This window comes from Cervus elaphus, chromosome 33, assembly GCF_910594005.1.
Source record: "Cervus elaphus chromosome 33, mCerEla1.1, whole genome shotgun sequence".
In the NCBI taxonomy this organism is placed as follows: Eukaryota; Metazoa; Chordata; class Mammalia; order Artiodactyla; family Cervidae; genus Cervus; species Cervus elaphus.
The window spans coordinates 27,059,636-27,079,930 of NC_057847.1; the positions used below are offsets into that span (position 1 = coordinate 27,059,636).

Consider the following 20,295-nt stretch of genomic DNA (forward strand, 5'->3'; position numbering starts at 1 on the left):
AAAATCACTGCAGATGGTGACTACAGCCATGAAATTAAAAGACGCTTGCTCCTTGGAAGAAAAGTTATGACCTAGACAGCATATTAAAAAGCAGAGACACTACTTAGCCAACAAAGGTCCGTCTAGTCAAGGCTATGGTTTTTCCAGTGGTCATGTATGGATGTGAGAGTTGGACTATAAAGAAAGCTGAGCACCTAAGAATTGATGCTTTTCACCTGTGGTGTTGGCAAAGACTCTTGAGAGTCCCTTGGACAGCAAGGAGATCCAATCAGTTCATGCTAAAGGAGATCAGTCCTGGGTGTTCATTGGAAGGACTGATGTTGAAGCTGAAACTCCAATACTTTGGCTACCTGATGCAAAGAGCTGACTCATTGGAAAAGACCCTGATGCTGGGAAAGATTGAGGGCAGGAGGAGAAGGGGACAACAGAGGATGAGATGGTTGGATGGCATCACCGACTCAATGGACATCAGTTTGAGTAAGCTCCAGGAGTTGGTGATGGACAGGGAAGCCTGGCGTGCTGCAGTCCATGGGGTTGCAAAGAGTCAGGCATGACTGAGTGACTGAACTGAACTAACTGAAAGAGAACTATAGAGTATTTTAATATTATCAACTCAGGGGAACATGTTTGATACCAAATTATTATTAGAAAAGAATCCAAATTCCTAAATGATCTGTAATCATTAGATTACTTTTTCCAATCTGATAACACTACAATTTCTCTCCTAAACCTAAGACATATTTTGCAAATAATTTGATTTCAGTTTGTCAAAACAAGGACAATAAAAATTCAAGTACACCAAACAAACGATACTATATATATATCTTAGTCTCACAGTCAACTGAGATAACACACTATTAGCACCCAGTTACTAGGGTAAAGCATCTGCCTACAATGCGGGAGACCTGGGTTTGATCCCTGGGTGGGGAAGATCCCCTGGAGAAGGAAATGGCACCCCGCTCCAGTACTCTTGCCTGGAAAATCCCATGGATGGAGGATCCTGGTAGGTTACAGTCCAAGGGGTCGCAAAGAGTTGAACACAACTGAGCAATTTCACTTCACTTCACTGGTGATGAATATAATTGCCTACAGCACAGGATAAAATATTTCTGAAGACAGCAATGTACTCACCCACAACTCTGGAGTCAGCAGTGTAGTGTCTTACTATCAACATGATATCATGCTCCTTACCCAGCAGAGAGAGGAACTAATTCTCAGCAGCACAGCCAATACCAAGCGGCCTCCCCCAAGGCTGTGCCATTTATTAAAGGGAGAGCAGGCAGGGGCCGGCCGCTGGAGAGGTTGGCGAATATCATTTCTTTTATGATATTTACTTATTCTTTAATGATTATTACTTTCAACCATTAAACACTTCTCAGGTTCTCTGTGATATCTGCTCAAGTCAAATTCTGATTACAGAAAAGACCGAGAACATATTCAAAGCAGCGTTACACGGTGTAACTCAGTGGCAGTCCTAGGAGACCAGTAGCGTGACTGCAGCCTTCAAAAGTTCTGCTCCATGAAAATGTAGACACACTAACGTGAGAGCACTGGATCAGTCACCAAATATCATTCACAATATTATAAAAGTAAGTCTAAAATATATTAAGGAACCGTCACCTCAATACACCCTAAAAGATACCCTTTTATCAAGCAAACTCACAGCAAGCCAGTCCTGTGAACACCGGCGAGAACATTACAAACACATGGCTTAACTGATAGCAGAAGATCAGATCATCAGAGAGTTCCCTGCATTAACTATTTACTATGCAGAGGAAGGACAACTATACATCATCTTAAAAATTCAATCAGAAATAGACTTATAGATATCAAAAACACACTCACGTTTACCAATAGGGAAACATGGTGGGGGAGGGATAAACCAGGAGCTAGGGATGAACACACACATAACTACTGCATATAACATAGATAACCAACAAGGACCTACTCTATAGACACTCTATAGTTCCCTGTATATAAGGAACTCTGTATTCTGTGATAACGTCTAAGAGAAAAGAATCGGAGAAGAACGAATATATGTATAACTGAATCACTTTGATGTACACCTGAAACTAACAACATGGTAAACCAACTCTATTCCAATAAAATTAAAAAAGAGAAAAAAAAATTCAATCAGGATACCACTGCAGAAGCTAGACAGAGAGAGAGAAAGAGAAAAACATGGACCAGCTTTTATATGAGGAGAGGAAGAGATGGTATAAACAGCAGAAAGAAATTGAGCAATGGCCTCCTGCCCCATAAAATACATAACTCACAAACACAAGGACAAACATTTCTTCAGAGACCAAGAGCTGAAGTTGTCCTTGCCACCTTGGACATTAAGAGGATGTTTTTTCCAGGAGGTGGTGCAAAGCCATTCTTTGCTCACTGAGCTCTGCTTCCTAATAGGCTAGCTAAGGAATGAGTGTGTAGACACTGCACAATGCATAGTTTGGGGCCAGCAACACTGCTAAATCTAATCTTCACTTTGGTGATAAGCAACTTGTCCTTCAAAATGAAAATGAGCAGCTTGGGATTTCCTGCTTTCAGCATTTGGTTGGTTAGCTCTCCTGTGTAGAGCATTGCACCCTCAGCTAGTCACATGTGTATTGTTTCAGCGTGTGATGGCGCTGGTTAAACCATTCTCACCCTAGAAGAGAGGGACATGGCTCCTAGGGCAAAGCTGTGAACTCTGGCCAAGGTGTCCCGATAAGCTCTGCATGCCTACTAGTATGTTTTAAAGTAGAATTTTAAAACTGTATTCCACCTTATACCATTGGTTTGAATTCAGTTTGAAAGCTGGAGATGAAAGGTCTTGGACAACAAGGAGATCAAACTAGTCAATCCTAAAAAAAATTCAACCCTGAATATTCATTGGAAAGACTGGTGCTGAAGCTGAAGCTCCAATACTTTGGTCCCCTGATGTGAAGAACTGACTCATTGGAAAAGACCCTGATGCTGGGAAAGACTGAAGGCAGGAGGAGAAGGGGATGACAGAGGAAGAGATGGTTGGATGGCATCACTGACTCAATGGACATGAGTTTGAGCAAGCTCCGGGAGATGGTGAAGGACAGGGAAGCCTGGCGTGCTGCAGTCCATGGGTTCATAGAGAGTCAGACATGACTTAGTGACTGAATAACAGCAACAACATGGGATCTTCTTTATTTTTTAAAGATTTTTTTTTTAAATGTGGACCATTTTTAAAGTCTTTATTGAATTTGTTACAATATTGTTCATTTTATGTTTTGATTTTTGGCTGTAAGGCATGCGGGATCTCAGTTCCCTGAACAGGGACCTAACCTATACCCCTGCATTGGAACATGAAGTCTTAACCACTGGACCACCAGGGAATTCTCTATGGAGTTTTAAAATTTTTTTTAAAATATGTTTTAAGTTTGTATAAAAATAACACAATTTCCTTTTTCTTCATCTGGCCGAGAATCACAGCCAATCTATAATGCTAAAATAAGATTTAATTGGTGGAAAACACTCTGATTTGCTTTCTCTAACCTTGTAGAAGAGCAACAATAGAGATGTTATTATAGTCCCTAAAAATTCCTAAACTTGCTAACCTATTGACCCTAATAGTTACTTGCTATTTATTCTTCTACTGCCCTCTCCTTAATGAGAATTTTCACAAAGCACGTAAACTATGTCCTTACCATTTGCCATTTAAAAGCTTACGTCTTTATAATAATTTCCAAAATTATTCTTCATATAAATAACCCATGATCTTTTTTTTAAGTTTGGGAAGCTTAACTAATCTTCTTAAAAAAAGACCTACCAAATAGTTTTGCAAGACCCCCAGGCTTGCTTGTTATTAACTGCTGGCATCACTTCTTCCAGGCCTTGGGAAATTCTTGGGCTCTGAGCTGATAGTGCTTTGTGTTGGGAAAGTATCCTTGCATACTTCACAAGAAGCTTGCTAATCACACTGCCTAAAATACGAAGATCTCAAACGATCCTTTTAGAAACAAGATGTTTGTAAATCAGAAATGGCATTTTTTCTTAATATCCCCGAGTCTATTTTCTGGCTCCTTCCATACTGAGGAAGAAATGTATAACTTTCTAAAACTACAAAACTCCTTAGCAGTTGCCTCTCAAAAGAATGGAGCACAATAAGCAACAAAGTCTATCTAAGCAGAAAATATTATAGACAAGCTCATTTCTTCAAAGGGCAACCCTAACATTTAACTAGAAAGCTTTCTTTTCATTGTGATTATTTTTACCTTCTGTGTTAAACATGGTCAGTCAGGTATGGCACTTACAGGAGACAGAAAAAAAGAAAACTTAAACAGATCAAAGAGAAGAATCTATAAAACCAAAGGCCTCAAACAACTGCAACCACGCCAAAATGGTTTCCTTGCTTTATTAGTTCAATGGTCATTTTTCTAATACTGTTATCAATTATTTTACAGGTTCCAGTATCTGGTGTGACCTAAAGTTGAATGATGTTCCTATCAATTACAGTAAGTAGTAAGCAAAATAATCCAGCAGGTTAGCTGTCAGCCTATTTATTTCTATGAAAAGTGCAACTTATGAAAAGAAAGTTCTTTTTATGAAAGGTAAGCCTGGGTCCAAAAATAAAATACAGTTGGTAAGGCAGCTCAAAACACCACTTACTGATGTCTGATATTGGATTAGAAGTTAAACATGGTGATTAAAAAAATCAAGAGCAGGAGCTAGAAAAAAGAATACATTCTGTACACAAAGAATCTGTTTGGACACTGAGACAATAGCTTAAGTGCTTTTGTTTCAGTCCACAGGCATATTATTGCTATTAGAGAAACATAAAGGGTCTATAATATTGCTCTGCATGTAAAGAAGGTAAAGGATAAAAGAAATCATCGGAACACAACTTGTCTCTTATAAAGGAAGTAATTCAATTAACACTACTTTAAGGCTCTTAGGCTTCCTTTTATCTTTCTAGAACTTCAACCCTACTCATGAATGTCTTTCATCTTATTTGCTTTATTTTGACTGATGGCATTGGCGAGCTTTCTGAATAACAAGCAGTGACATTCTATCCACTCTACTTACTGATAGAGAAAAAGTATGCTTCCTTTTACTAGAGAATTTGACATAGAATGACCCAAACAAATACAAATAAGCATGTATGATGACTAGTTACTGGGCAGAGAGCCTGGCCAGCCCCTTAAATCTTTGAGGGCAAGATGCTGTTAAAGTCCTTGTATCTGACTTTCTGTGAACTTCAAATTCTTCTTTTGTCATGAAGAGAGCTATGTGACAGCTGGTGGGCTCTCTACTTAGAACGCTGTCTGTTGTCCCACTGCAGGGAGGTCCAACCTAAAGGTCACTGGGTGTCTAAGAGAGACTGAGCTTCCTTTTGAAGATTAGAATATTTGAGACCTCCTAGGGCCTGGCCATTCTGGGTGTGCTCTCCACACCACCAAACGTTCCTTGATGGGGAAGCACCAGGCCCTTTTAGTATCGTTATTTAGCTCATTATCCACATATTATTTGTTACAATGTGCTTTGGAATATCCATGTCCAAAATGATGCCAAGTTCAATTACTTTAGAGTCTAAAGGTTATTTTTTAGACTCTCCATGAACCTAAAGCTTTACTCAATATGCAAAGATATATTTTTAATAGCAAAATACCAGTACAAAGGTTCACTGAACAAAGGTATTTTAAGAAGGGGTAGATGTTCAAGCTGGTTTTAGAAAAGGCAGAGGAACCAGAGATCAAATTGCCAACATCTGCTGGATCATCAAAAAAGAAAGAGAGTTCCAGAAAAACAACTATTTCTGCTTTATTGACTATGCCAAAGCCTTTGACTGTGTGGATCACAATAAACTGCGGAAAATTCTGAAAGAGATGGGAATACCAGACCACCTGACCCACCTCTTGAGAAAACTATTTGCAGGTCAGGAGGCAACAGTTAAAACTGGACATGGAACACAGACTGGTTCCAAATAGGAAAAGGAGTATGTCAAGGCTGTATATTGTCACCTGCTTATTTAACTTATATGCAGAGTACATCATGAGAAACGCTGTGCTGGAAGAAGCACAAGCTGGAATCAAGATGGCCGGGAGAAATGTCAATAACCTCAGATATGCAGATGACACCACCCTTATGGCAGAAAGTGCAGAAGAACTAGAAAGCCTCTTGATGAAAGTGAAAGAGGAGAGTGAAAAAGTTGGCTTAAAGCTCAACATTCAGAAAACTAAGATCATGGCATCTGGTCCCATCACTTCTTGGGCAATAGATGGGGAAACAGTGGAAACAGTGTCAGACTTTATTTTGGGGGGCTCCAAAATCACTGCAGATGGTGATTGCAGCCATGAAATTAAAAGACACTTACTCCTTGGAAGGAAAGTTATGACCAACCTAGAGAGCATATTAAAAAGCAGAGACATTACTTTGCCAACAAAGGTCCATCTAGTCAAGGCTATGGTTTTTCCAGTGGTCATGTATGGATGTGAGAGTTGGACTGTGAAGAAAGCTGAGCACCAAAAAATTGATGCTTTTGAACTGTGGTGTTGGCGAAGACTCTTGAGAGTCCCTTGGACTGCAAGGAGATCCAACCAGTCCATCCTAAAGGAGATTAGTCCTGGGTGTTCATTGTAAGGACTGATGCTGAAGCTGAAACTCCAATACTTTGGCCACCTCATGAGAAGAGTTGACTCATTGGAAAAGACGCTGATGCTGGGAGGGATTGGGGGCAGGAGGAGAAGAGGATGACAGAGGATGAGATGGCTGGATGGCATCACAGACTCGATGGAGATGAGTTTGAGTAAACTCCGGGGGTTGGTGATGGACAGGGAGGCCTGGCGTGCTGCGATCATGGGGTCGCAAAGAGTCAGACACAACTGAGCAACTGAACTGAACTGAGGAAACATTTGTTTATGTCAAAGATGTCCTGTGGACACTTGGTCCACATCAAAAGGTCCCTGAAATTTGGTTATATCCAAAAAAGCACATAAGCATATTTGGTCCATGACAAGTGATTTTGGAAAGGACAAATAACAAGGTCTTTTTGGCATGGACCAAATGTCTCCATGGATGCTTTCAACAGGACCAAATGTCTTTCAAGGTTAAGGAGAGCCATAAGATGTAAAGGGTAGGATATTTTTCAGAGGAGAAAAAATAGGTAGTAAATGATATAAGACTTGATAAAATAATTATTATAACAGTCTTCACATTTACTGAGCTCTATTGTATGAATCTCTAAACTTGCCACAGATTATCATATTTAATATTCATCATGGCCTCTTAAGATAATCACAACCAATATCCATATTTTAAAGACGAGGCAAGGATATTTAGAGAAGTCAAGAGGCTTGCACAAAGCCCCACAACTAGGAACTGAAGTCCTCTGCTGAACCCAATCAATGAGGATTTGATGTGACATTTGAAGCGACATTGCTAGGTCTTGAACCCAAGTTTGTGGTGGTACAGCAGTGGGTCAGAATTCCCCACCAGCCCTTTAAAACCAACATTATGAAAACAGGAAGACCTAAAGAAAGCTAGAGTCAGACCTCTGAAAAGGAGTACAGAAATAGTCTGAAGTTACCACAGACACAGGACAAAAAGCAGGGGAAAAAATAGAAAAGGGTGATAGTTCTGTAACACTGCCCCCGGGTACAGCAACCTAGGTACTCAGTAAGTTGATACATCCCAGAACCATCAAGCACCACTTCAGATTAATCATTATACACCTCCATATTAACCCTTCCATATTGTTGTCTCAATTTAGATTCCAGTTAATATCATTAATATTATTATTTGCATGCAAAGACAATGCAACTATACCACTACCAGCCTTAGAAGGAGTACTTGGCACTGTTTCTTGGTAAAAGGTTTATCCTAAACCACCCAGTCTCTTACCTGTTTGCCCTAACTAATTAGATAATTCATCATTTTCGACTTCCAAAGAGAAACATTAACTCTAATGTATTTGGGTGCATTTATACAATCAACTGGCCTCAAATTTCATATTTTATATTCCTATTAAGGAAAAACAGTTTATTTTCTATGTGCCATTAAACTAGTGATTTGTTCTACTGTCATGTATGCATCATGGGAGAAACAAAACACTTAGCAATGTTTGCCCCTAGGATAACCTTTCTTCGTACTAGTTAATATCAAGGACATGTGTTGACTATGTCAAAGCCATTGACCTTCTCCACTTCATATTTCACAGTGACTCACCCAAAGATGCCAGAATAAGATTAGAAAATATTTATGATTTTTTTGAATATGGATAAAGAGCTCTCTTTGTTGATAGGGTTACCACAATTATTTTTTTTACCTTATGACAGTTTTTAGAAATTAGGCAGAGAGAGAGAGTAGTTACTCACGTTCTCCTTGTCAGGAATCCCTAGAAGAGGAAAGAGAGAAAGAACATGAGTTAGAAGATCAGCTTGTAAAATGGAAATTAAATCCCTTGCTGAATCAAACTAAGTAAAAATTTGATGTTTTCAATTTGTCTTTCCATAAAAATGTACATAACGCTGCTTGGAAAAATAGCAGCACCTACCAAAATCTGTAACATAAACAAATCAATGAATCAGAGCAGGGCTATGTGCCAGACAACAAAATCTAATGCTTATTTTGCTCTTCTACCATATGCTTTACTCTCCTAGAGGTAAAAATTCATCCCTGCTTATTTTACACCATGCGAGCAACTAATTCTCTGTCTTGAGCACCAGAACACTCAGAATTTTAGAAAAACACGTCAAACTCTTAAGTTGCAATTGTTATATTTTTACAAGGCAAACCACCTCACACCATTCCAGGGATCTGAGCTTGGGGTTAAGTTGCACATAAAAACCGCCAGCACACAATTTTTATTTTGGGCACAGTCAACTCTTGCTACTTTCAAGTCAGATGTGAGCAGAGCAATGGCTGTTTCCAGGGATGTCTCAATCTTCTTAGCAAATAAGTTAATCATTCATCCACTCACTCATTTATAAACATTGGCTCAGATGGTAAAGAATCTGCCTGCAAGGTGGGAGACCTGGGTTCGATCCCTGGGTTGGGAAGATTCCCCTGCAGAAGGGAGCAGCTACCCACTCCAGATTCTGGCCTGGAGAATTCCATGGACAGAGGAGACTGGTGGGCTACAGTCCATGGGGTCACAAAGAGTCAGACAGAACTGAGCAACTAACACTCATTCACTCAATGTTTTTAATAAGGAGCCACACAGGACTTAAAATATTGGCATTAAAAGCACCAAGCGCCCATCCTAATAGGCAGCAGTAGGAGAGGGAAGAAAGGAATAGATTACTGGGAAACATACCCTAATTAAACTTTGACCCCCAAACTGGGATAGTATCAGGACATTAAAGTTCTGACAGAAAACAAGGGGATGAAGAGGGTTGTTCTCTCAAGCAGAGAGTATTAGTGAACATGTTTGCCATCACTTCCCAGATCTCTCAGAAAGCATAAGGGTATCCCAATGTCAGCACTCAGAAATTCATCTTGAATCCATCTAGCCATTTATCCCTCCACCCATCCAACAACCACTTGAAAAGACTAGATTTGACAGAATGAGGAGATACAGGGTTGTAACAGAAGCTTACTTTCTAGGAGGTTTAATAAGACAAATGCAGTTGTACAAATCATCATATTGGAGTGGATAGAAATTAGGGTATCTATAGAGAAATAATATTGAAAAGGTGATCTCAGGCCATGTAGGAACCTGAAAGTTGGGCTAAGGCATTAGCAGTCTTAGAATTTCACTTTCTATGACTGGCAGTGGACCATCATTAAAGGTTCGGAGCAACAGAGTGATATGAACAAGAAAAAGAAAGGAAGGGACTTTTCAAAATTAAAAGACATTTAAGATATAGAAACTGGAGACAATGACATGGGTCCTTGATTGAAGTCCAAAGACATTCTGTTGGGGAAATTTGGACTTGGACTCAGTGGGGGCTGTTATTAAGGAAAATCACACTAGCAATTGGGTGTGATAATGGTGTTGTTTTTGCATGGAAAAGTCTACATTTTCAAAAATGTCTGCTGAAATGTATATATATGACTAGAAGAAGAAAATATGGCAAAATGATTGTATGAAAATACCTATCAAGTTAATAATAATCACATTCAAGTATTAAAGTTTAATATTAATTAAATCAAAGTGATGAAAATGCAGGTGTTAACTGTATCATCCTGTATGTTTGAAATTTGTCATAATAAAAAGTAAATTGAAAAAGTTCTGTGTAAGTCAGGTATAGGGTAAACCAAGGGTGAAATAATGAAGATTCATAGCCACTGAGCCATCTTTGCTCTCAGGTCAAGGGTGATGAGGCCCTCAGCCAGGGGGCTGCAGCAGGGAGAGAAAGGAAAGAGTATGAGCACTTAGAGGAAGGAGCAAGGGATGGACGAGTGATTAACCTAAGTAGGTGGGGGTGAGAGAAGGGGGGGCTCCAAACAGCGGAGGCCTAGCACCTGGTATGGGAGGACAGTGGTTATGAATGGAAATAGGCTTTCAGCAGAAGGATGGTTTGTGGGAATCACCATGTGCTCCATTATCGACACTGTGAGTGCATGAGACCAGCAGGATGACCTGGTGGAAAGAAAACCAGCAGTCATTTGGAAAGTTAGGCTGCCTTTTGTAAGACTCAAATGGAGGTACTGGTTTCAGGAAGGATTTGTATCAGTTGCAAGAAGGGATGCAACAATAGAGGAGAGAGTATAGAGAAAAAAAAAAGAAAAACAGCCAAGGCTGGACTCGAGTAGTAACTGAATTTCCAGATGAAGGGGAGAAGTACCTATGAAAGAGACAAGAATACAAGTGGCCAGAGAGACATGAGAAAACCAAGGTAACTCAGTGGAGCATGCATGGGACCCGAGGGAGAATGGAGACTGAACGTGGAAACGCTTACTCAGTCACAGAGAATGGGGAATAGTAGTGACAGTCTGGTTATTGCTTGGGCACTGGACAATTTAGATGGTTTGAGTTGGAAGTCAGACTTTGAGGGGTTAAAGAGTCACTGGTGTTGAGAAAATAGTAGCTCACATCATTTGGGTTCTTATTATACGCCCAGTGCCCTTCTAAATGGAGATTCCCAGGTGGGGCGGTGTTAAAAATCTGCCCACTGAAACAGGAGATGTGGGTTTGATCCCTGGGTCGGGAAGATGCCCTGGAGGAGGAAATAGCAACCCACTCCTGTATTCTTGCTGGGAAAATCCCATGGATAGAGGAGCCTGGTAGGCTACAAATCATGGGGTTGCAAAGACTTGGAAGTGATTGAGCATGCATACATGCATGCATCCTTCTAAACATTCGATGCGTGCGCTTCTTTCAGTCTTCAAAACAATCCTATAAGGAAACTGAGGCACAGAGACATTAAGTGCCTTGCCAGAAGCCACACACCTAGGAAACAGCACAACTGGGATTTCCAACTTGGTTACTGATCATCCCTAGATCAGCCAGAAGAGAAAAATCAAGAACAGAAGAAGAAATAAAAGGAAAGAAAGACCTGTCCTCCGACATCCACCTCTCCAAGGACAGAAGAGAAACTGAGAAGGAGGAGGCACAGGCTGCCCAGGAACATGAAACAGAGGGAAAGGGAGCTCACTTCAGATCCTGATCAAGTGAGAAGAGTCACCTGTAGACAGTGATCAGTTTGAGCGAGAGAGTGGGAATTCAAGGAGGTATTCAGGAAGACATGAAGGGTGACTCTGGCTCTGAGATGCTTGCAGTGGAAGCACTGCTTGATCCATCAGTGTCAGCGTTGAAGTGCTACAGCATCAGAAACCCCAGGGCTTGCTGCCTTGTCACACATACATGGATAAGAGCCAAGTCAAGGGACCCAGAGCCTCAACAAGCAACTCCCAGGGATAGTACTGAGTGCTAAAAAGATGTTTCCAACATGTGTGAACAGATAGACTCAGGACACAGAATTACTTTGAGTCTAGTGGGCACCCATTAGGAAAGAGTATCACAGAGAAAAACTTCCTTTATGAGCAGCCAGAGACCAGTCTCCTACAAAAGGCTCGGAATTTGAAGAGAGCACGGTTTAAGAAGAATAAAGAATGATTCATGCTGCTTTAACAGCATCAAAATAAGCAAGAGGTGGGGCACTCAGGTGTCTACATGTGACTGAGAAAACACCATTCATGAATCCCATTTTTAAAAGGGCCCCCAAACCATGCTTTAAGATGAAGGTCCTTTGAGAAAGCATGCTGAAGTTCCAACTAGCACCAGAGCAAACCTCCCTCTATCAGCTAAGGCCACATAATTATACTGTAGGAACAATTTTTTAAAATAACCCAAGAGTGGGCTGGCGGGTCTGTTTATCCACAAATGAGTCTGGAGACTTATTCTGTCAAGCTGGTGTTGGACATATTTTTTTGGTCACATGAAAACACATACCGCATGACAAATTTTTAGATACAAGTGTTCATATTTTTCACTTACTGTCATTGTTAGAGCCCGTTTCCATAACACCATAAGGAGGAGCCAGAAGTCCTGCCATGTACTGTCGATATTTCTGAAAGACAAGATTGTAAACTCAGTGCACAGATATTTACTCACTTTGAGCATTCATGTGTTTACATGTTAAAAAGAAGAAAAGCTGGATGTCAGTAAGCATCTGAGTCTTGTATTTATAGAGCCATGAAGCGTGCTGTCTGGGCTCTGTGGCCTAAAATAAAAATGCTGTGTTCTAAAGAGGTCTTCCCGGATGAGACTGATAGTGCCCCGGCCTAGGGAGGGGGTTCTATTGTAGCCCACTCCTTCACGTGTTTGTGATTGATTAACCAGACAGCGTGGGCTTTTACCCTCCCCTCCACCTCCTGCCTGACTTCTCACTCTCCCAAACATGGGCTCAGGTTTTTGTGGAGGAAAAAGACATTTGGTTTTTATAGATGCAGATACAAGTAAAAGCGCCACCTTCCTAACAGGTGAATGGTACTCAATTGGCTGTCTTTCAAAGCAAAAAGAAATGCATCTCTAGAAAGTGTCTGATGTGAAAGAAGCTGATTCACTACCATTTGCCAGCTTCCTTTTACACCGTACACCTGCCCGTTATGTGACCTCCGAAGAACCTGTGGTATGTTGTCAAATAGAATAGTTTGGCTTCATTTAGAACTATTTGGGTCCTTCTGAATTTTCTCCCTCTGACTTTTGGTCCAGACGTGCTTTAAAACCTGAGGCTCAGCGATATATATATTAGCACCGGGAGTCTGGGCTGTTTTGAAGGAATAAGGCTTGGTGAGCATACAGCAAGCAGATCAAGCACCCAGTGAGAGAGAAGTGACATTTACGAAGAATGGAATATGAGTGTGAGACATCCTCTCTTCTCAGGTAATAAATACAGCCTCCTCCCCTTGCAGAATGAAAGCTGGGCAATTTTATTTGTTGCATGGTGTCATGTATATTTATGGTTTATAATTATGATGGCACATAAATGTTAAACAGCATCAAAAGAATCAACACTTCATAATGTGCTTGTGGGTTACACAAACGTCAGCAGAAAAGACTTCATCTGTAGCAATGGGCAGCTGGCAGCACGCAGTATTTGAGCAGCCATCTGGCCCATTTGGTAGATTTGAATGGTGTTTGTAATGTAACATTGATGAGTTCTCAAAAGAGCCTTCTTCTAGTCAAGATGTGACTAGCTTTTTTTTTTTAATCCTTTTTTCTTCTCCTTCTGAGGCAACTATACTAACACCTGCATGCAGACATTCAAAATCATGATTTTTCTCTGCCTCTGAGTTAACTAATCACTCAAACATACCCATGGGACCAATCCATCACCCTGAATTCCTGACATTTCCTTTTGATAATTTCCTCGTTCTGCTTTTCCTTTTTCTTATGAGACCATCTACTCTTCTTCCTCATGAGAAAGCACGGAGCAAAGCACATTTCTGGGCACAATGTTATGCTGGACTCTGAAAAAAACAGGCTCAGAGAGAGCAGATGGGGGCTAGGTTATATTCTAAGAAGGTTCTATGACCCGCCACAATCTTTTGAGGTATTCCTCTCACTGTTAGCAACTCCATTAACAGGCTCCTGAAAGAAATAATTCATGTTAAATTAAAGGAGCAATTTTGCTTTGCTTAGAAATGTTGTTTTGGATGCAGCAAATGCATTTGTCTCGGGTACCTTGAAATCAATTTCCATGAACTCCACAGAAGCACCTTCCTGACTGCCAAATGAACAGGACTCTGCCTTCCTTCAGCTCCATAGCATGGGGTCTAGGGTTTGCTCATGGAGCGTGTTACCAGAGCTGTCACTCCTGGGGAGGGAAAGCAGAGCAGCTGTCCAGGGAGCCTCGAGTGCGGGCTGAGTTTCAGCGTGTAGACGCGCTGAGCACCTACTGTGTCCTCACTGTGCCCTAGACACTGGGCTCACTGCAGAGAACGGGCAGACAAGGCCCTTTGCACTTATAAAGCCTCAATCTCCTACAACAGCACAGGGTACTCTGTCTTACACATAATAGAAAATTAATATATATCTGTTGATTTTCGGAATGTGAATGGAAATTTTCATACATATATAAAAATAGAATCTCACACCACATACTTAACATACAGCCTCAATAACTGTTAACTCATGACTAATGTTATTTCATCAACAATCCTATCCACTTGCCCCTTCCAGAGTTATTTTGAAGCAATTCCAGATATCATATCATTTAATCCACATATATTTCAATAGGAATCTCTAAAAGATAATGATTCTTTTTTTCCCCAAAACAAAACCATAACACCACTATTTCAACTAAGAAATGTAACATCTCCATAATATCCAGTCAGGTTCAAATGTCTAATTGCTTTATATATGTCATTGCTGAATTGAACTTATAAATAACTTATTAGATACATAGATGAATGGAACAGAAAAGAGTGCCCAAAAATAAACCCTGGCATACATACATGGCCACTTAATTTACAACAAAGGAGCCAAGAATATACAGTGGGGAAAGGACAGACTCCTCAATAAATGGTGTCGGGCAAACTGGACAGCCACTTGCAAAAGAATGAAGCTGGACCACAATCTTCCACAAAAGTTAATTCAAAGTGGATGGAAGTCTCAAACACAAGACCTGAAACCATAAAACTCCTGGAAGAAATCATAGGCTGTAGGCTCCTTGACATTGGTCTTGGCAGCGTTTTTTTGGATTTAACACCAAATGCAAAGGCAACCAAAGCAAAAGTCAGTAAGTGGGACTACATCAAACTGAAAAGTATTTGCACGGCAAAGGAAATAACCAAAAAATGAAAAGGCAAGCTATTAAATGGCAGAAAATGTTTACAAATGATGTATCTGATAAGGGGTTAATATCCAAAATATATGAATATAAAAAATGCAAACTCATAGGTACGGAGACTAGACTGGTGACTGCCAGAGGTGGAGGGTGAAGCATAGGTGAAATGGGGTTTAAAACCTACTTCTGCAGAACCCTGAGCTCCTGGAGGACCCTCAGGCAAGGAAGCATATAAGCAGGGCCTTCAGCTCCTATGGCAACTTGAGTGTCTTCACTTTTAGCTGATACAGAATTTAGAGTTCCAAGAGTTATTTCATTTGAAAGATGACTTTTGCTTCTGTAAAGTCTGCAAACCATAAGATTAAATAATCTTTAAACTCCTAGCCAGAAAGATGCTGTTCAGAGAAGGCATTTCTTCTTCTATGAAGAAATCAACAAAGACCAAATTAGGATTTGCCTATGAAGTGTTGGGGGGAGAGGAATAAATTGGGAGATTTGGGACTGACACATACGTACCACTATATATAAAATAGATCACTAATAAGGACTTACTGTAGAGGATAGGAAATGCTACTCAATACTCTGTAATGGCCTATATGGGATAAGAATCTAAAAAAGAGTGGATATATGTATACGTATAATGGATTCACTTTTCTGCATAGCATAAACTAATACAACATTGTAAATCAACTATTCTCCAAATTTTAAAAAAAGGAAAAAAAAAAAAAAGGATTCTGTTCTCTGTTAGACATCTATGGTTGTAGACTGGCCAAATGACAAGTTACCAACAGAACTGGAAGAACTAAGAATTTAACTAAGATGCATCATAGTGCAATGCTGACCTTCTCCAAGTGAGGTGTACAGACCCCCAGTGTAGCACCCAGCAGCACAAGAGGGGATGTGACAGGGGTTAACAGAAGCTCTTCCTAGAGCTTAAATTTTATTCTATGTCAAGTAGTTGAAAGGACTACTTTTATACTTTTATATTATGGAGCAGAAAGCTAAATTTGCATACATTTTAAAGATTAAAGCATGCAACTTCAAAGAAATCTGAGCTTGCTGCTGGCTGCTTCTAGCTACAAAGGGCCTAGACCCCGGGCATTATGTATTGATTTCCTCTGCATTCAGAGAACTTCAGTGGAAAAACCCAAGCGCCTCTAATGTAATGGAAAGCGTGCAGATGCTGGAATCACATAAGAACGGAGTCAATACTGATTCTGCCACATGCTACCTACGTGAAGTTAAGTAAGTTACCTCAGTTTCCTGGGTAAGGAACTTGGGATAACATCACCTATCTTTCAGGGCCACTGGAAGGATGAGAAATAAACTCCAAATAAGTGCCCAGCATTTATTAGGGACTGAATAAATGATTGCTGATGATAATAAAAATAATAATAATGAGGAGGAGGAGAAGAAACAATCAACAATCAAGAATTGATCAAACAAATCCCAACATATTTGATGATATATCCCAGGCAGAGTCTCCAGCTTTAGGGAAAAATACTGTCTAGGTGACTTCTTATTACTGAGACTGCTGATACACACACAACATAAAGACCCACAATACATCCACTGACCTGTCTACTAAAAGGAGTTGTAAAAATAACATCTTAAAGAGTAGATGTTCTTAAGTCATTTTATAATGTACTGCCTATTTTCATACCCATATGGTAAAATAGTCCAAGGAGAAAGGAAGAGCATAAGAGAGTAAACCCAGAAATAACTGAACAAAAATCAGTAAAACTTTGTAGCCATCAGAACTGGTTTTGGTTTACAAAATCTTAAAAAAAAATTCTCTAAATTACAATTGGCCAGTTTATAAGGCAAAGTCAGTACATGGAAGAAGTCCTCAGGCTAGAGAGGCCAGAAGCCTGTCCTAGATGGAGGGGAGAGACGTGCCACTGGCTATCTCAACGTTTTCTGAGAAAACTGAGAAAAGACAAAGTATGACAGTCTTAGGAAAGTTAAAACCTGGTCCATCTCTCAGCTCCCTCACTGCCCCGTCAAGGCCACTGAGCAACGCTGGCTGGAAGGCTGTCAGAGCAGCCGCCAGGCCAAGGGAGGCTGGGGGTAACCCAACTCTGCTCCAGAGTCTGGAGCCCCAGCCTGGCCGCTCCCTCCCAGAGCAGGGAACACGTCTCTACACAGTGGCTCCACATGGCCCAGCTGTAGCCCAGCAGCCAGATACGGAAGTTGGGCGGCATGTGCTGGAGGAGGAGGCATAGTAGGGATATGTCACATTCTAAAGGCCAGTCTCAATTTGCCAAGCAGGGGACCTCCCTGGAGATCAGTGGTTAAGACTTCACCTTCCAATGCAGGAGGTGCAGGTTGCAACCCAAGTTAGGGAGTTAAGATCCTACAGGCCTCGTGGCCAAAAAAAAAACAAAAACAAAAACATAAAACAAAAGCAATATTGTCACAAATTCTATGAAGCCTTTAAAACTGGTTCACATAAAAAAAAAAAAATTTGCCAAACAGGACTCACAAAGAATAAAGGAAGGTGGGCAGCTTGAACCGTGGCTGAATCCTCTGTGACAAGAGAAGAAGGGGTCCCTGTAGGGCAGAACTCCCCACCCTGGAAATCAAGACCTTCCTAACACACTGAGGCCTTTCCTAGATGTTCTCCAGGCTACTGCCCACTGCCAAGGCATCTAGGCTGCCAGCGTGCCACTTTCACCACGTTCCCAGCAGCCAGGCAGGGACCTCGGCTTCCGAAACAGGCCTTCCCAGCAACTGTCCCCTTTCGCCGCCAACTCCATCTACCTAGGAGATCATCAAGTTGTAGGAAAAGCATAAATACCATCCTTAGGTTGGGATATCAGCACTAGAAAAACATGACAGACAGAAAGTCATGAGGACTATGGACAGGCCTTGCTGTAAACACCTGCGGGTGGGAGGGATGCACATGTGCTCAGAACAGGGACACACTCATGACAGCCCATGGTGGGCAGTGTCCAGGTTGGGGAAGAATACAGGGGCCTGCATGGGTGGTGTGGGGCTATGTCCTGCCGTCATGTACCATTCATCACATCTGTACTAGGTTCCCCCAAAGTATTAAAGCCGAGTTCATGAAATGTAATGACAAGTCACCTGGACTTTCTCTGAAAATATCCTGAGTATGCGGTAGAATAACTTAGGACAGGGATATAAAATTTAGGCTCCCCGCTTTTTGTCTGTTTCTTGGCAATAGCTATTTCTTTACACCTTCCGTATGCTATGTAAGGTATGGTGGGGAAATGGACATAGCACATTGCTCTAAAATCCCAGAGATCTGGAGAATTTTTAAATGTGTGAAGCATAGATGAGAGGGGAGAAACACAAAGCGGCTGTAAAGGGAAATCTCCCAGGAGAATTTTCCTGTTTACCCTTTTAGAGCCGTATGGACTGCTTCTCTCACAGCAGGTCACTGGCTGGACCAGTTCACCTCTTACGCCAACATCTTTTGTTTCCTTGTTTCTTGATATAGCATTGACCTCACAGGGCACAAAGAACTTTCATCGCCTCTTCTTCAGTGATGTTTAATTCATCCTTTGGCTCTACTACAGCTATTTCTAAATGGAGGCAAAATTCTGCTTGCCAACTCATGGCCATTTTAAATTCATGAGCAACCTGCAAGAGCTATAGTTTGGAGGGTGATAATGACAACAATAGCTCTAATGGAGGATGTTTTCCAAACCTGAATCACTTAGGAATCCTAGAGTAAAGCCTGAGTAAGATGATACTGCAAGTGAGCAAATACAGTCTCCCTCCAAAATCTGTTTGAAATTCTCTCTCTGTATACTGGCCTGTGAAGGTGCAGAGATCCCAACCAAAAGGTGGAGGGACCCTCGAATACTCTCAGGTGAAATCAGGGTTGCAAAGAATATAGTTAGGCAGCCCTCGCTCAATCACAGAGATGAAATCAGATTAGCCCTGAAGGAAAGGAAGGGAAAAATGCATTCACTTAGTCAATCAAGGGGATGAGAGGCACAGTGGGGTTCTCATAGAGGGGTCCTCATGGGCTTTGCATCTAGTGAGGGGACAGCCATTCTCATCTGATCATACAGGCAGCTCAGTGCAGGAGCTAGAAGGAAAAATGTACACTGAAAATGTGGCTGGGTGGTGGAGCGTGGGGCAAGTTCAGATATGGGGCTCAGGGCAAGGACATGGAATATGAGACTGAGGAGGCTTGGAGGTAAGACCCAGGGGGGCTTCCTGGTAGAGGGAACAGGGGTGGTGTGGAGACAAAGAAGTGTGTCTGGCAAGAGAGGGGAAGTCACTATGGACAGAGCAGTGCTCAGGCCAAACAGCGAGGCTTGGGGGCCATGATGGAGGTTTGGAACATTATCTCAGTACAACTGGAAGTGGTTTAAGTGGAGAAGTGATAAGGACAGATAAGTGTTTTTAAAAGATCATTCTGGCTGCTGTGTGGAGAACGGTTTTGATAGGAAAACAAGAAAGGCATTAAGCCCTTAAGGGGAGGACAGGCCTGGATGTGGCTCCTCAAAGGGGCCTGAGTCTGGGGGAGAAGGAAGAGAAAGGAACATGGGCAGAGGGTGGTAAATACCCTTTGTTCCTCAAGGCCACACAATCTCCAACCACTTAGACTTACTATAATAAAGACTCAGATTTCTTGCTGAAGCACACTCAACCCATGTGCACTTTTAATATGACTAAAAGGTTGGGGGATTTCAGGGGGCTCACTGAAATGATAATATTAATAATTTTAAGTTGGTGCACACCCTGCATCTTTGAGTATGATTTAGTTAGCCATGCGATTCAGTCAGCCACTCAACTTTGTCTGAGTTAGCCATGAGCTTCTCTTAGAAACATTCAAATTGAGAGGAAGACACACACAGTACGTCAATGCTACTTAATTTCGTCATAAAATTAATGGCTCTGTAGCTGTTACTGCACAGGAAATCCTCCTCACCTCTCTTTTTGCTAAGCCTGAACTTACCACAGTCCATCTAATGTATAAATGAGATTATGAGCACTGTCCCTACATAGCTGCTGCGTCCTTGTTTATAGAAAAACCAACTGATTGACATTTCATTTAACCATACTTGTCTTCAAAGTGATGGAAATATAGTCATTCTCAATTAAAATGATCAAGCCCAGTGCATAT

General features: G+C 41.2%; 1 protein-coding gene across 6 annotated transcripts in view; it reads right to left on the reverse strand.

The window, feature by feature from the left end:
• The window catches only part of RAPGEF4 (Rap guanine nucleotide exchange factor 4), a 315,899-nt gene that overhangs the window by 133,784 nt on the left and 161,820 nt on the right, over window positions 1-20,295 (reverse strand). For all 6 annotated transcript variants that reach the window (XM_043894163.1, XM_043894162.1, XM_043894166.1 and 3 more), the window contains 2 exons: window positions 12,395-12,467; window positions 8,328-8,347 (listed from right to left, as the gene is read on the reverse strand). In XM_043894163.1, coding sequence (XP_043750098.1) covers window positions 8,328-8,347; window positions 12,395-12,467 — 93 coding nt within the window. The remainder of the gene's footprint in view (window positions 1-8,327; window positions 8,348-12,394; window positions 12,468-20,295) is intronic.